Source organism: Oenanthe melanoleuca, chromosome 12, assembly GCF_029582105.1.
Source record: "Oenanthe melanoleuca isolate GR-GAL-2019-014 chromosome 12, OMel1.0, whole genome shotgun sequence".
Lineage (NCBI taxonomy): Eukaryota > Metazoa > Chordata > Aves > Passeriformes > Muscicapidae > Oenanthe > Oenanthe melanoleuca.
In genome coordinates, this window is record NC_079346.1 from 15,354,758 (window position 1) to 15,372,168 (window position 17,411).

A 17,411-nucleotide genomic window follows, 5' to 3' on the forward strand; every position below is an offset into this window, starting at 1 on the left:
AAGTGCCAAACCCCCTAGCAGATCCATTTTGACACCCCAACAGGTATTAAAATATAATAAAAGGGTAACTATAGAGGTTTCTCAACCTGCAGGATAGATAAAGCTGGGTGTGGAGAAAATAAGACTGAGGGGAAAATTACACAAAAAAAATGGTATTTCATTAACAGCTCTTGAGCATAAGTATTTCTGCAGGTACCTGTGAGAAAACCAGCAGTAACCACCAACTTGTCACCAGTGACATTTAGGACAATAGGAAAATTGTTCCTTAAATATGATTCCTATATCAAAAAGCAGAAGCATTATCCATTCAAGGTCTAACTCCACCTGAGAACAGAACAGGCAGTAGCTGTTCAGTCAGTCACAGATCTGCAGGAAGGCAGGGGTTTCAGGAACTCCTCTTTGACCATTACTTGTATTAAACATCTAAATACCTGAACTCTCTGCACCAAGTGTTGTCAAATCTGTTCTTTAAATTCTCTGCTGAAGGTGAACTCAAGATCCCCACAATACCTCTTCCCAGTTCTATTGTTCAGCACATAGTAAAAAAGTTCCCTTCTTATTCACCCCAAATCTCAATTCCCTCTTTCCACATATCCCACCTACAGCTGCCATTGAAAAAATCTTACAATGAGCTCCTAAAAACTGGAAGATCATTATTATGTTACATCTTTTGAGTAGTAAAATAAATAGAAAGGCAACCTCAGCTTTTCACAGCTTTCTCTATTTTGCACTGTTCTCTAAATATTTCATTCTTCTTGTTGCCCTGCTCTGGATTCTCTACAGTTTGCCTGTATGTCCAAAGGCTCATGCCAAAAGGTGAGGTCAGGTACTCCAACAGAAGCCAAACACAGTGCTGTATGAGGAAGAAAACCTCCTCAGTCTTGTCCAAGAACCTACTGAACACTGCAGAATAAATGTGTCCTTCTGCTATGACAGTACTCAGTTGATTCAAAGTGATCCACAATGACTCTCAAGATCCTTTTTGCCATGCTGCTACCCAGACAGATGCTCTTTATTCTGTGTTTGTACATTTCATTTCTCCCTCATAAGTGCAGTACTTTGCATTTGTTTTCACTGAATTTCATTTTGCTGATATCCAGCTCGCCGTTCAATTTTTCTAGATAATTTTGAATTCTGGTAATGCCTTTCCAAGCACATCCAACCCCTCCTAGCTCAGTGTAGCCTGCAAATTTTATAAGTATATTTCCCATTCCATTGCTTAAGTTATTAATGAAACTATTGAATAAAAGCAGGTCCAGGTCAGATCCCTGCAGAACCCCATTTGAAATGCCCTCCCAGTATGACAAAGAGCCTCGATAACTATTCTTTGAGAGCTGCGTGTCCAATCAAAATATCTTGAATTTCAAACTTTACAGAAAGCTGATTTGGAGTATTTGATATGCAAAGGAGCTGGAGGCCAAAGGATAATGCAGTGAATAATTTAAAGCCTAGGAGTAGATTTGAGGAAAATCTGTCTGTTGGTGGATAATTTGCCCACAGACAGAGGAAGAAGCCACTGAATGTGTGAGCTGATACGTTTGCCCAGCAGTGCTGTGAGAGGCCCCACACAGGCACAGGTGCACAACCTCTCACTGATACAGCAATGAAAAGAACAAATGGCAAAGCAAGCACAGCAAGTATTTTTTGCAGGCCACAGGGCAGAGGATAGCCCTTTGCCAACAGCCCTTCCAGCCCTGAGCCCAGTACCCAGCTCAGGACTGTCACAAACACAATAAGCCAAAGGCAATGGTTATCAGCACTGGAGCTGATACCAGAACAATTAACTGTTTTTTTCAGAGCTCGAGCTAACACAATGCCTTAGCCCCCGTGCTTTTTTGAAAACTCTACCCTGAGTTTACATCTGGGAGCTCTGTTTCCATGACACACTTGCTGATGTGCATCAGGAGCAAGAGAAGCCCGTGGCTTCTGTGCACCATGTTGGCACTCTCGTGGTGCAGGACTAGAACTGGGCTCCTTATCTCAAAGCCTGTCACAAATCTAGACTTGAAACACAATGAATTAATAAATAAGTGAATAGGTGTCAGTTTTATGGAGCACACTACCTGCATAAATTTCACCCAATGCAGCCACTTGTCATTTTCAGCACCCCTTGAGACCCCAATGGCTGATAACTCTTGCACGTCACTTTGCAACCCATTATAAAGATGAAGTTTTATGATAAAACCTCCCTCCTCTCTGACTCCTGTTTTACAGATGCAATCTGAGTGGAGGCTGAAGAGATCCCATCCCCCACAGCAAAGATAAGGTTACAGAGGGTAGGTCTTAGTAAGGATTTTGCAAGCTGCATGAATTATTAAAGTCCTTTATGATATAATGACAGACATATCAGGTTATTTGTTTATTCTGTGTATAATTCATGACTCCCTTGGGAACTCGACAGAAGTAAGATCGCTTGTTGCATCTCCTTGTTCATTCCAGTAAATCCTCATCACCAGATGGAAGGCTGAACCACCCCTGAAAACAAAGCAGCCACAACTTACAGGACCTGTACTCGGGGTGGAAGATGAGAGAGCTTTTTACAGCCTGGAGAAACAGTGAAGCTGTCATTTGAGTACATCAGGCTGGATGGCTGAAAGATGACAGTCCAGGTAGTGCTTCTGTATCATGCCACCAGAACACTGTCCACTAAACATATGCAAACAACTTTATGGTTACATGCTATGAGTTGCATTGTGCTCCTCTATCAGTGTTGAACAACAGTAGGACCATCCAAGCTGATGCAGGTTTTATAAGACTTCAGGATAGTTCACAACCATCACCTCCTGTCATCTCAAATAGTGTGATACTGGACAAAGCAAACAGTTCCTCTTGTTTGGGTAGAGTCTTGTTTTGTAGAGTCTAGTCAAGATATAGTGGAAAGCATGATAAAGAAGTGCCACACCTTGATGGCTGGAACCGAGTTTTGAATACGTATGTTGTAGTCATCTCTCATTTCCTAAGCATGCTGCTCAAAGGTCAGGGAGATGTGATGCTGCAGCAGGAAAACAGGAGATGAAGGATTGACTGGAGCCCCTGGCAAGGAAGAGCTTCCCAATGTGCTCTTGTTCACTCAAGACTCTCCAGCCTGTGATGCTCCTACTGCCAAGAAGAATCATGCTACTATGGAGAGTTGCAGCAAAACAAAGGGAGCCAAAGGACAAACTGCACAATGTAAACTCTTACCAGCCCCTTGACACTAGAGGACTGCTTTCAGCACCACCCTGCCCATGGCAGATTTCAGCTGGTCAGAAACAAACTTGGCACAAAGGATGGATCTGACCACTTAAAGACAAGCCAGGAGTTTGGTGGAGGACTACTGACTAGTCAGAGCTCTGCTGAATTTGTGTCAAGCTTCCCTCCTTACCAAGGAAAGATGTCATTACACTCTGCCACAAAGACCTCCTGCTACAAGGAGCTATTTAGGGGCATCCATTGTCATTGCTTCAGCCTCAAACCATGTCAGTTCCAAGTCTCCTGGGGCTCCTGGAGTAGCCTCTCACAGCACCATATGTAACATCCTGCAGGGGTTTCTGGGCATCACTGTCACTCCATGTCTATCTAGTTAAACCCCCTGCCTTAAACAAGGCCTCTCCACACCATCCCCCTACCTGAGAGTTCCTGGCTCCTAGGAGAGCATTGTAATCATTGTTATTATGAAGCACTTAGCGATGCTCGTTTATTGTATCTCTCACCAGCCAAACACCCAGAACCCTGTTATTTCAAATGCAGTTGCCTTCATTTGCAGAAGCTCTTCATTGTATTAGTCCCTTTCAGCAATAAAAGAAAAAGGGGGTGGGGGTGGAGAGCATTAAAAAAAAAATAAAATATAGCAGTTTACTGCATTTTATGCCATTACCTCACTACTTTGTGATACACATCTAAAAGCTGTTTGTGAGACCTTTCCTGCTGGAAGGTGGCATCCAGGCAAGCTCTGAAGCAGACAGAATGGAAGCATGAAGCCCAGTTCAGCTTTGTCCCAGTACTGCTGCATCACCCAGAGCAGAACAGCAACAGGGATGAAGCTGCCAGCTTTCACAGGTCACCTCCTCTCTCCTTCTCCCCAGCCAACTGGGACAAAGACTGCTCCCTCCACAGGGAAAAACCATCTACATATCACTCTGAAAAGTGATACAAGTCTGTTCCTCTGAAAAGGATACAAATCTGTACAGATGGAGGTGCCTGAACCTCACTGGGAATACTCAGAAGGTGCTACAGGATTTGCTGTACATGAAAAGGATGCTGACCTATCAGGCTCAGTTTTCCCATCTCTAGCCACAGTCAGTTTTTGACACTGAAAAGAATTCACCTCCTGTCCTGGAGAACCCATGAAAGACCAACAGCAAACTGTCAAATCTTCCTAATATGTCCAACAAAAATATTTTCCATCCTTTTCAGGAGGAGAGAATGGAGCTACAAAGGTGAAGCAGCAGTCTCAAACCCAAACAGACTTTTGGGAGCAGAGAAAAACTGCAACTCAACCTCCTGATGCTAACTTTGATCTCTGCCTGTGGAAGACAGCACTGGAACACCAAAACAGGAAAGTCACACACCTATGGATACCCCAAAGCAAGTTTGCTCCCAGCCCTCACACACAATATGCTCACATGTAACTGGAATTGAGGATTATGCAATCATTCTCTTCTCTGCTTTTCTACGTGAGCATCGACATTAAACTCAAGAACCCCTGACATCCCAACACCCCATGAATAGAACACCTTGGATGCTTTCCTGTAAGAAAGAAAAATTCCAGTCTCTGATGTGGTCCTCTCAATGGAGCCTGTGACATCACCAGCCCCTTTCTATTCAGAATAATGACTTCTTCCACACGCCAAGACATTTGAAATTACCTGTGAAATGTATTTCCCTAGGCACAGGCTCAAAAAGCATGTAAATTACCCAGCTTAATGGCTTCCAGAATTTCTCTCCAAGACACACATAGAAAGCAGGAAATGTTCAGATGATATCTCAGGTACTGTCCAAGGGGTTAAATGTCCAAGGGATGGTCAGGAGTTAGTGCCCTACAGCTTGCCCAGTAACTGGTCTCACTGGTGAGCACTTTCCACAAGGAGGCAATGAGCACAAGATCCAATTCTAAATAAGTGCCTCATCAGCACAAAAATACAATTTTAAAGAGAACATTTCTTGGGAAAGGTGCCTAACCATAATTTACACGGCACAAAGAGCCAACATAGGGCTTATGCAGAGGATGGCACCCATTTAATTTGGAGAAGTCCAGTGCTGAGCACTCAGCAGCAAGGCCTCTTGCCCTTCCACTGCACAGAGAACTTTGATGTTCAGGCACTTGCCAGAGAGCAGTGTCCTTCAGAGAAGGTTTTCATCCACAAGGACAGTTCCTACCCTCCCAACACCAAAGAAAGGGACAGACACTTTCCCTGGAGTCCAAATCCTCTTGCCCCTGTTTTCTGTACTTGCATCTCAATCTGACATCTTGTTAGTACACAGTAGAACAAATATTTACCCCACAACCAAGAGCATGGATTAATTTAAAGGAACAGGGGAGGAAGAATTCTGTGATCTGGCTGCATTTCCTGTTCCACCACTGACTTACTGGAGTCTCTGAACCCTTAGTTCCAGCAGCAAAAGGAGCAACAGGGAAATGCAAGTGCTTTTATGAAGCACATGTACAAAACTACACCAAGGAGTGGAAGATGGAGAGCAGGACAAAATGCTCACACTGCAATGGGGAAGGGCTGGGAGGAGGGACAGTCCCAAGGGCATTATGAAAGAATTACCTGTCTCCCCAGGGAACAAGCCTGAGGCACACACACTCTGCTCGCCAACAATGACAGGTTGGCCACCTTTTAACACAGAGTGGGCAGAAAGTAGGCCAGAAGGTCAACTGGGGATAAGAGAACACCTGGAAGACAGGCCTGGCAATTGAAAAATGGGCCACATTCCTCAGTGTAAACCTCCTCAGAGCAAAGGTGTAAGACAAGGTCTTGGCTGAGACTCTTAAAGTGAGAACTTGCCCTCATTCTCAGCAACAACCATCTTGCTAACCCACATACTGCCAGAAGCTGTGGTATCACAGCAAGATTAACACAGAAGCAATTCTAACAAACAGCAATTTCCAAGCTAATTTCCTCACTCACAAGCGTGCCACTGAGGGCTGAAGTCCGTCTGGACGTCTCACAGCTATCTGTGCTCAGGATTAACTATACATCACTGCCAGTAATGCAAGCACTCTGCTACTCAGAAACTATTAGAAGATAAATATTAAAACTCAATATCATAGCAGTAGGAAAAAAAATGAGGAGGAATGTCATTGTAATAAATACTGTAACCAAGCCAAATGAGGATGCAAGGTTAGTTTCATGTGGAAAATTAGATACAAAAAATACAATATACTTGGAATAGAGTCCTTGCTTTGGCCATGGGATCTGGACTTTTGTGCAATGAACCTCACAAAACTCAGAGCAGTTCAACAAAGTGCAGCTGAGTACTGCAGGTTGGCAGCTGCAGGATGAAACAGGGCTCTGGTCACCAATTCCCCCCAGCCCTGAAGCACTAAGCCTTGCACATGAACCCCTCATCTAAATAGATGGTTACAGAGAGGAACTGCAGGTCCCCACATTGCTTGTGGCCCAACACAGGCCTCAGGTAATGCAGCTGGAGCATCTGACCTGCAGCCCAAGCAGGTTCCATTTCACCACACTGCAATCATTCTGCTATTCCTCCATAAGAAGGACAGGTACATTTACTGCACCCTTCCTTTCTGCAGCTCTTTGGTGTTCTCTGAAAGCAATTTCACATACAAAAGCCCTCATGTTATCCAGTGAGATCTGAGAACAACAGGAAAGGTACAAACACAGCAATAAGTAAATTTAACTAAGAATGGAAGTCAAGTATTATGCTAGCTACCATAAAAACCACTGTATTTTTTTTCCTGGCAACCTGCTCTTCTACCAGGCAGCTGTGACTCCAGAGAACAGGATGGGCTCTGGCAGCCATTCCCAATGGAAAGGTGACTGGCCATGCACTCAGCTGCCCGAGTCCCCAAATAAGTGACATTTATTAAGAGGCCCTTATGAAATAAAAAAGGCAAGGCTGCTTTCAGCACACATAATCACATTCATAAACTGCACAAACCAGCAGTGCTTTCAGCACAAGGATTCACTTGGAGTGGCATAGAGAAGGGCAGAAGAAGATTGCCACACAGCAGTGCTGCCACAGGCAGTGCTCCATGCAGAGCACCAGCCTTGGGATCCATCCTCACCTCTGGCTTGGTAACACCTGCTCAAGGAAACACAGCCCCAGTGAGGCTGGCACGACCACCAGGCTGCAAGAGGGGAAAAGCTAAGGGCAAGCTCAGCAGTGACAATGCTGAAGTGAGACCTCCTGCCAATATACGGCTGTCAGAGCTCTTTCATACCCAGCTGCTCTTCCTCATGTCTGGGCAAGGAACACAGGGAAGCAGGGGGGAAAGCGAGGGTGTAAATTCACCTGTGGAAGGAGACACTTCACAGGAAAAGGAGCCCCAAGCACCTTGCAGACAGCCGAGGTGAGACAGAGCTGGTCGGATTTTTCTCTACAGTAAAGACTAGATCAAAACAAATAAACATAGCAAGAAGCAAGTGACACAGAAGGGTTCAATTTAGCCTTAAGAGGATGGGTAAAAAGGTGGTATTGATGTCAGAAATGCCAACAGAACATTTTTGCTGCTGGGTCAAACAGGCTAAGGTGCTAAATGGGGTTATGTAGAAACTGAGACCAAAGCATCAGCACACAGTACATGTGTTAGCTGCATTTCTTTTCTCCACCTCAGCATAAAAATCCCACCAGAAACAACCACAAGCACCACCATATTTAAAAGACAAAGGCCTGAAAGTCAACCTGGCATAATCCCACAAGCATCATTACATCAGGGATGAATTTTTCCCAGCATCTTGAAAATTTTCTTGACAATTCTCAGCCTTTAAACCTACATAGCAGAGTACAGCACATAAGATTTGACAACAGCAATTTTTTTCTGCAGTGTAACAAGCCTAACATCAGGAATGGCTCAATCAGAAATCCCACAGCACAGAGCCAAGGAGAGGCATGAGAGCATTCCTATGCACAGAGAGGGTCCCTTTTGGTCTGTGCTCTTGGAAGTGTAGAAGACAAAATAATGCCATCAGTTTAATCAACAATTATTAAGACTTTCCAGCCAACAAAAACAGAATAAATAAAAAATAAGAGCTGTATGAAGAGAAAAATATTGATTTTTTTTTCGTACTCATGTAATCTACCCTCCTTCCCAGAGCAGGCAGGGGAGGAGGGGAAAGCAGAGGAGTGCCCACGAAGCTTTGACGCATGCCTAGCTCACTGTCCTGAAACCCTTTTCAGCTTGCAGGCCTTGAATAATTAAATGCTTTTTCTTTCACCCTTTTCTTCCCCTGTGTGTGCATAACACAGTGCTGCAGAAAGTTAACTTTTACCCGGGCAAGGGGCATCCCTCTCTTTGCAGAGGTACTGGAAGCACATGAACCCACACAATACTTCCCACTGATCCCAAGAATGTGACACTACAGTGAGCACTTAGCAGAGACCTCTAATTTACAGGACTACCTCAGACACGAGGAAATGGCACTTGGGCTCCTTCTGGGTCTGCTGAGTTCGTTATGGAGCAATAAAAAGACGTTCAACCACTCACAGCCCAGAATCTGACTCAATCTGCAACACCTGATAAAGCTGAACATTAGGTGCTTTGCTTGGCTTAAGTCTGTCTCTATTTTGGTGTTCATGTTACAGCTGACAAAAATCTGCCTGTAAAACCCACTATGCATTGGAAATGCAAACAAAGCACTGTATTTTCATGACCCTCCCTGTTTCATACTGTACAGAAAGTGTTTATTAGCCACAACAGAGAGATATTACGTGAAAAATTAATAGATGTGAGAATTCAAATACAAGAATATCTGTGGTTCAACAGGAATAACATCACTGAAGGGTAAGTTGCTTACACATGGTTAGGTCTGAAAATTATTTAGATATATGCCCCTTGTTTTCCTTTCCTGTTTGGAAAATGAATGTGAACTCAGACTTTAGATATGGGATTCTTCTGGACTGCAGAATATCAAGTGCCCACTGACAGCAAACTGGCAGCTTGTGACAAAAGTTTCAGGACCCAGCTCTAATATGAGTTGAGAGGCATTGGTATTTATAAGAAGAATCATTTGTCACTTCTGTGGAGATGGATACTATACTTTCCCGATTCTTTCTGCCAGTTCAACTGTTTAAGGGTTAACTTTGTGCAGCAAGACCAAGGGGCTCGGAAGCCCAAAGGCACGGGGCAGGCTGTATTTCCCAACAACTCAGGTGCACAGTGGCAGGCACACCGTGAACCTGTGTTAACTTTCAGCACTGATACGGTGCTGCAGGGGGATTGAAGCGAGCCCACGCACTGCTGCCGGGCTCCGACTCTGACTGCCCCTGCTCTCCGTGTTAGACAGCACTGACTTACTGCTCCTGTGGGCACACATGTCCAGGTTATCCTGAGCAAACCTCTCTGGTCAACAGCCATGTGCTCTGCACGCTTCCAAGCCTCTCAGTTGCTGAATGCCACACAGAAAAGCTTGGCCAGCTCTGGCTTGAGCCTTCTTTTACTGGAACTTGGATAAGAAAACCTCAATCAAATGAGTATGTACTTGAAACAAACGACCCCTGCAAAGAGCATTTCTACAGATAGGAAGCAGCCAGGATATTGGTCATGAGATTTTCACCCTGCTCTGTCCTTGTGTCTGTACTCCCCATCCTTTCTACCCCCCACCCTTCCCTGAAGCATAGGCTGCTTTCTAACACTACACGGATTTTTGCTCCAGTGCACAGCATGATCTAACTAATTCGCACTCCATTGCTCTGCACACCTCATAATTTGCACATGAAAACAGCAGTCTCTCTCTATCCCTCCACTTGCTGCCTGTTTCTTCCTCCTCCTCCTCCATCCCCCACCTCCTGTCCCTCCTCAGAACAACTCCACTACGGAAGCTGCAGTGAAGAGGCTCACATTACCAGGACTCCATTGCTTTTACAAAATTTACTAGTGTGCTGCGAAACCTCATAAATAATTCAAGATAGACAACCTTTGTCAGGTAAATGAACGTGCCTTTTGTAACGCATCACTCCGGGTTTTCTTATCGCAGTGATACTCACTGTAGGCACAACCCATATTGATTCAGGAATTCCGCAAGTGTCGCTGTGGGAAACAGTTTTCACACCAGCAGAAGCCAAGGATACCCAAAGCCTACCCAGGGCTTCAGGGGACTCAGAACAGAAACCCACTGGTGCAGACGTAGCTCCAGCCTAGTGCATAGAAAGCACAGCTCTATCCCCACTCTTCAAGGACAAGGAAAGGAGGAACAAGGTCGAGGGAGGCAAGAGACATTCTTATTATAGAACTCCTTTTCATTGCAAGAACTTCAGGGATTTTGACACACACCAGAGCTAAAAATCACGTTGCATCCTGTATTTATTGCATTTAACTCTACGCACAATCAGTGGTGTCGCTGCACAGAGAGATAGGCAAACTCAACTGCTGTTTTGACAACTGTGCCCAAGGCTTTACCATCATTATTGACCTAGATGGTTTATATGGCTTTTAGCACCCAATCTGATTGCTGTCAGCAATTATCTCCTCGGGAGTTCTCAGTCCCAACCAGACGTGTGGGAGGAGAATTGATCCCGGTTCTCCTGAAAGGCAGTCTCCCATAGCCTTGGAGAAGCTGTGCTGTACAGGAGCTCCTGCTCCTCCCCACCTGACTGAGAAGCAGCTCCCGAGGAGGTGGCGCGGCAGCCTAATCACAAGCAAGGATAACGACCTTGTGATGACTTAATGAATAGATACAGAAACCACAGACCGTGCACCCTTTGTCTGGCCCGACTGCCAGATCCTTGTGTTTCTGGCCCCGCAGCCCTTTCACCGGTCACAAGCTCATCTGGTTAAATATCCCCATCACTCACGCACCAGTCAATGCGGGAAACACTTTGCTTTACAGAGGAAGAATGAATCCTTCGGTCTGCATAAACACCTTTTATTTCTCATCGTATTTACGACCAAAAGATAATGGCTGAGACAGAATGGGAAGGGTTGTAGGAAAACTGTCAAAGCAATGAAGAAAACCTACATGCATTCTGCAAAAGATCAAATAATTCAACCTAAAGAAAACCATGCCAATAGCTTGTTGACAGAAACTGACTCCAGTAACAACAATTTGTACAACCCCATTCCCCATGCAACCCAGCAATAATAAACTCGAGGATGAAGGCTAGATTACAGGAACTGCTCTAAAACAACAAACTACTACCAACACCCCAGAGAGGAAAAATAACGTTGCTAACAAAACACATTTTGCTTTCAAGAGGCTCCTAGAAAAGTAAATATAGAAGCATTCAGATACCGTCCTTTCTTACTAACATTTTCTTCAAGTGCGTTGTTTGGCAATGACTCTTGCTGTTATTTCACGTCGCTGGAGTATTTCATTGGCTGCAAAAGGCCCTGTGTGGCTCGTACAGCGAGTGCACGTGTTCCGTGCGGATGCAGCCCTCGAGAGCCGCTCCCATGGCTTTGGAAGCCAAACGCCAGGCAGCTCATTCAAGGATAAACGCTCAGGTTTCCATTCAGACCCTCCGCAACCACCTTCAGCTTTTCAAGAGCTGCTGCACAATACACACACACACACACACACACACACACACACAAAGCTTCTTTACAACAAAGCTGCTGAACTCTGCCTGTCAAACACCAAGCAGGAGCCCTTTCCTACCCTCAGGTCTATGTGCAGGAGCCTTATCGATTTCAGTGGGAACCCACATGCTTTCTCAAGAGAATTTCAATTAACAATTTCTAAATGTATACAGTTGAAAAACTCAACCTCCTGAAACCACAATCTTGAAGGGGATGAGTGCAGGTAGGTTACGGTGTTGAGGTATCACAGGTAAGAGAGCAGCATTGCTCTGTTCTTTCCCTATGTGAGAACTGAGCAGGAAGCATTTAGGAATGGTAACAGGGATGGAGAAATTTGTTTTTAAATAGCAAGAAATATTGCAAATGGCTTTAATAAAACATTTGTTGCTCTTTGTGAGGCTCTTCTTTTACCTTTGAAAGCTCAGAGTGCCTCCACAGACCCCAAAGTGGTTTCTGTCACCAAGCACAGCCTGCACAGGGCTGTTGCAGGGACACTGGGCATTTGTGCCTCCCCTGAGTAGAAATGGTCACAGAGGCTGCTCAGCCCTCACAGGGACGGAGGGCCATTATCTGTCACTCATTATCTGTCACTCACTCGGGGTGGTAGATTGCCCTCTCAGGGAGAGGTCTCTCTGCTTAGCAGAGCACAGCAGAAGACAAGCAGGGCCATCTCCCAACTTCTCTGCTCCTTTCCAGACGAGTTCCAATGCCAAGCGTCAAAACCATAATTGGAAGAGATTTTCTGACTGCACAGCAGGTGGTCAGTAGAACAAGAGAAGGAGCTTCCTCTACGTGGCATTCTGCAAACCCTAAAGCAGTCCTAATAGAGTTATTTATTTCAAGCCCTGTTAGCCCAGATGTGCTATCACTACCAGCATCATTAACCTCATTTGGGGTGAAATGACAAGTACAAATCAAAATCTGCTACAAAGAAGCAACTAATTTGGAAGAGGCAGCCTCACACCCACGTTCCAGTGGTAATGGGAAGCTATTAGGCCTTTCTGCTCTGAGCAGGAGTCTTCACTGCTCACTGACAGGAACAGGGGTAACACCCCCAGCTTGCTGCCCAAAACAACTGTCTACATCTGACAAGTGCTAAACCTGTTGGAAAAGCAGGACTGGACCCTGGCCCCACACTGGCACTTTCCCCTGCAGCCATCCCTTTCTGCCCCACTGCCTGGTCAGAGATGCCCTGCAGAGCAGCGATGAAGCCAAGCAGACATGCAGCAGTTCTGCACACACCTGCTACCTCACAAGAAGTAAATGGCTCACCAGCCTCTAGCAGATGGCAATTTTCTTTCAAGTCCAAGTGACAAAAAGCCTTGCTGGAAAGTGAGGAGGGGGTTTGTTCTGCTCCCCAGTGGCAGCGCTGGCAGCCACATTCCCCAGCACTCTGCACGATCTCCACTAACATGAGGCACCTGATATCCAGTACAGGACTCCCCTGACTTTCAATTATCTCACAACAAACCACTCAGAAATTCAAGCAGAGGTTGTTACCATGCTGCCTCAGAAATCCTTCTGTGCACTATTTAAAAGAGAAATTAACTGCAACCAACAGCCTTCCTTTCCACAGCCATTAATCCCGTTGCCCACATAGATGCACATTCTTGTACGTGATGATTCCTAAAAGGAGTCTTGTCAGTCAGTGGCCATTGCCTAACAGGCCCGCCCCAGTGGGTTTGTTCCAATCTGGGATTTTGCTTTTTAAATCTCAATGAGAAATTCCCCTTTGGACAACTGGCTGAGCCGAGCTTTCCTTAGCTCAGCATAAGATGATTAAAACCATGCTACCCGGGAGGAGAGAGATAATGTAGAACACCAGCGATTTATCAGAGACAGAACCAAGAATCAAAACGCTGACAATAATTAATACAATTGTAAACAAAAATTAAAACTAAAAATGTTCTTTATTTTCTTCCTTCCCCTCCCCCCACCTTAGACAAAATTCATAATTGTTCAGTCTGCTGCTTGCCAGAATGAAACAGTTCTGAGGCTGCTTAAAAAAGCAGCCTCGTTTTTGAAAGTCCTGGAGTAAAAGATGACTTCGGTGATTTACAAAGAAAACCTCTAAAGACAAACATGTTTCTAATCAATGCTCTGAATCATTCACAAGGGTGCATTGTCCAAAGTAGGAGAAAATTCACTGGTAATGGGAAGAATTCAGCAGCACATCTCATCAGCTCTATTCGACTCCGGCAAAAAAAATTTAAGTTATATCCAGCCTCTTTAAAAACAAAAAGGGTGCAAACATGTAACTACTCGGGGGCAACAGTCAATTACAGGGGATTGTTCAAGCCTTGGTGCAGGTCACCATTGCACTCTACTCGCACTAAGTATTTCCTTCGCATGAAACGAACAATCACAGCAGCCCTAGGGAAGAGCTCACCAGGCATTTCAGCCCACAGGTTACAGCATTAACCTACTGCCCAGCAATAGTGCATCATCATCAGATATCCATTCGTGACTCCTCTCTTCTCTGCGTTCACAGAACAGGTCATGAGGGAAGCAAACAAAGAAGAAGGTATCGGGTCAGGCTGAGGGTCTTCCGCCCCTTCTGTCTCTTCTCCAGCTGCAGCCACACGGCATTCATTCCCACCAGAGGCACACACACACAGTTAGTGGCCTTTTCAGGACCATTCCTCTACACTTGCAAGAAAATATGTATCTTTGACAGTAGCTCCGGGTTTTGCTTATCTTGCCTCAGTGCAGGATCAGGCCCACACTGATAAAACCTGAGCTAAGAAAATTTATCCTAACAAACCCCTCCAAATTAATTGAAGTAAAACTTCTTTGGTTAAAAAGCTGGTATGGTTTATTAGAATAACGTAGATAATAGGGTGAGGGAATGCAAGCACATTATTTACAACTTATAAGCCTTTTTATGTCTCTCTCAGTAGAGGAACCTTCTTATAAAACTTTCTGCAGCTAGAAAGAAAACACAGCTTTGACTCGCAAACTGGTTCCCAAAAGAAATTTATTCTACAAATTGATACTGTGTTATGAACTTAATAAAAGAATGCAACAACTTGCAATCCATGAGAAGCTGCTGAAATATCCAAAACATCCCACAAACTTGAGCTGTGCTTCATCACGTACAGAATCCCCTTTGCTTCTTTAGGCATTCTCACAGAAGCAGAGATCGTTCACGGGAGAGCAAAGCTGGATCAGGCCGTTAGGCTGTGGCACTTGGACGAGAATTGACATGTTCCCTTCCCTCTCCTCCCCCTGTAGGTAGACATTTCTTAGGGTCTTATTCTGAAGAATTTCTGTATTTACATGACAGCAAGAAAAGGAAGCCCATCAGCTCCCAAAGGTCAAAGATATTTAAAAATATGAATACGTGCCCCAAAAGAATCCAGAAGGAATCTATCTTAATGGGAAAGACGTTAGAATAAACAACCATGCCTTTGGTGAAGGCAGATATTAACACAGTAAGCTACAGCTTTCCCAAATAAACAACACTGTTTCTTCTGCCGATAAGCCTTCTTTTCAAAAGGCCTGACTACATGCTTGCAAAAATATACTTTGAGATCAAAGACACTAATCTAAAAGGCTTTCAAAAATACTTCCTATGACATACATATATATATATATGAAATATATTTCTATTCTTAAGCAAATCACAAATGACAAGACAACCGTGACATAAAGCAGTGCACATCCACTGGGGCAGCAAGAAGTTAAAGGCAACACTGCTATTATTAACTCTATGTCATTGAAATCTTTCCCCCACCTTCAGAAACGCAGACTGTAAGGACACGGTGTCAGCCTTTACTTTGAATCGTCTGGATTTTTTTCAGTTTTGTGTCAACAAACCTCAGCAATTCATAACGGAGATGACAGCCTCTTAAAATACATCTCAGCAAGGTTTCCCATGGATGTGTGGAGAGGGACAGGTTTAAGGGTTATCATGGTAGGCAAGAGAGCCATCCCTGTTAGCAAATATTCCCAATCATTAACTTTGAAAGCAATTTCTTCTTATCCAAAAAAAATTCTATTTATATCCTTCCTGCAGCGACTCTCCAGTCCCCCACCCCCTCACCCAAACGAGCTGCTTTCCGACTCTCTTTCAGTAGATTACAGTCAATTTCAGGCGCTCCAGAGGGGGGGAGAGGAAGACCCGCCAGCTCGGATAGCCTGTGGAACTATCCAGCTAATATTAGTTCATGCTCAAACTCCGGTGGGCACGGCCGGTTGTGGATACCATATTGTGTGCTTGAAACAAGGATGGGGATATGGGGGGGGGGGGGGTGAAAAATAAGTCTTTTTTGGTCTTTCCCCCCTCTCGCCACATTAAGGCTCCGACAGCCGCCCTGCGGACCGGCACCCGCCGGGGAAGTTTGTGCTTTCCAGCAACTTTGGGTCGGTTCCTCGCCCCGCCGCTCCGGCGGGGAGCGGGCGGAGACCCCCGCATCCAGCCCGCCCGTATCCAGCGGCGCCCGCCGCGGCCCCGCCGCCGCCGCTCCCCCGCAGGCCCCGGGGCGGCCCCGCGATGCGCCACCGCGCCGGGCCGAGCCGAGCAGGGGCGGGGGGCACCGGCCGGGGCGGCGGCACTTACGTGTGCTGCTGGGGGAAGCTGTAGCCGTGCGCGGCGGGGGCGGCGAGGAGCAGCAGCAGGGCCAGGTGGCCGCAGAGCGCCGGGGCGACGGGCGCCGCGCTGCCGGTCGGAGCCGCCATCGCCATGTTTCCATTAACGGCGCGGCGGGGAAGGGGCAGAGGCGGCCCCGCGGGTGCGGCTCCCCCCGCCGCCACTCGTGCGACGAGCGCGGCAAGTCCTCGGCAGGGGGGCAGCGCCGCGCCGGCTGCGGGCACCGACCGGCGGCCGCTCGCCCGCTGCCTCTCCGCGGCGGCCGGCACTGAGCGCCGGCCGAGCGCTACTTTCCCTCAAATAGGCGGCCCGGCCCGGCCCAGCCTCCTCCCCGCCCGCTCGCTCCCTCCCTCCGGCCCCCCGCGCCGCCCCGGCCCCCGCCGCCCCGCCGCCGCAGCGCATGCGCCCGGCTCCGCGCCCCCCGCCGGTCCCGCCGCCCCCGGCTCCGCGCCGGGCTGGGGCGCCCCGGCCGCGCCACTCCGCGCCATCCAGCGTTATCCCGCTCCACCCCGCGCCATCCCGCGTTATCCCGCTCCACTCCGCGCCATCCCGCGTTATCCCGCTCCACTCCGCGCCATCCCGCGTTATCCCGCTCCACCCCGCGGCACCCCGCGCTATCCCGCGCTCTGCCCCGGCTCTGTGCTCCCACCCCGCCCCGGGCACTGCCCCGCCCGCCCCGAGCAGCGAGGGACCTCGCGGCTCCTCTCCATCCTTCCCGCGCGTCTGTCACTGCCGTTCCTGCCCGGCTAGCGCGTTCCCCTCCTGGGCCACCTCCCGGAGGCACGGCAGCGTATGGGAATTTCCAGTTATGTTTAATATTATAATAATAGCAGCTATGATGGTTTTAAAAGCACGCTATGACTTTGGAGAGCGTTCCTGAGCGTGACAGGAGGGTAGACTACAAATTCAAAATGACAGAATTAATATCTGCAGCCCCCAAATTGGCAGGGTTTCTGAACCAGACTTTTGAAGGCCTGGATTTTGAAATGCTGTCTTCTGGATAGCTGCAGCACAATTTCATCTTCCCTAAACCCAAGCTGTTTGGCTTCACAGGAACTGACCACTGGCAAGGCAGGGACAGCTGGCAAAGGCAGAGGCAGAAACACTGTTCACATGCTCTCCTCCCCAGGTAGC

The 17,411-nt window shown here is 46.9% G+C and overlaps 1 protein-coding gene across 2 annotated transcripts in view; it reads right to left on the bottom strand.

Moving 5' to 3' along the window:
- CACNA2D2 (calcium voltage-gated channel auxiliary subunit alpha2delta 2) overlaps positions 1-16,567 on the bottom strand; it is a 205,167-nt gene extending 188,600 nt beyond the window's left edge. For both annotated transcript variants that reach the window (XM_056501746.1, XM_056501745.1), the window contains exon 1: positions 16,248-16,567. In XM_056501746.1, the coding sequence (XP_056357721.1) occupies positions 16,248-16,372 (125 nt within the window). In that variant the 5' untranslated portion in view covers positions 16,373-16,567. The remainder of the gene's footprint in view (positions 1-16,247) is intronic.
- Between the last annotated feature and the right edge of the window lie 844 nt (positions 16,568-17,411).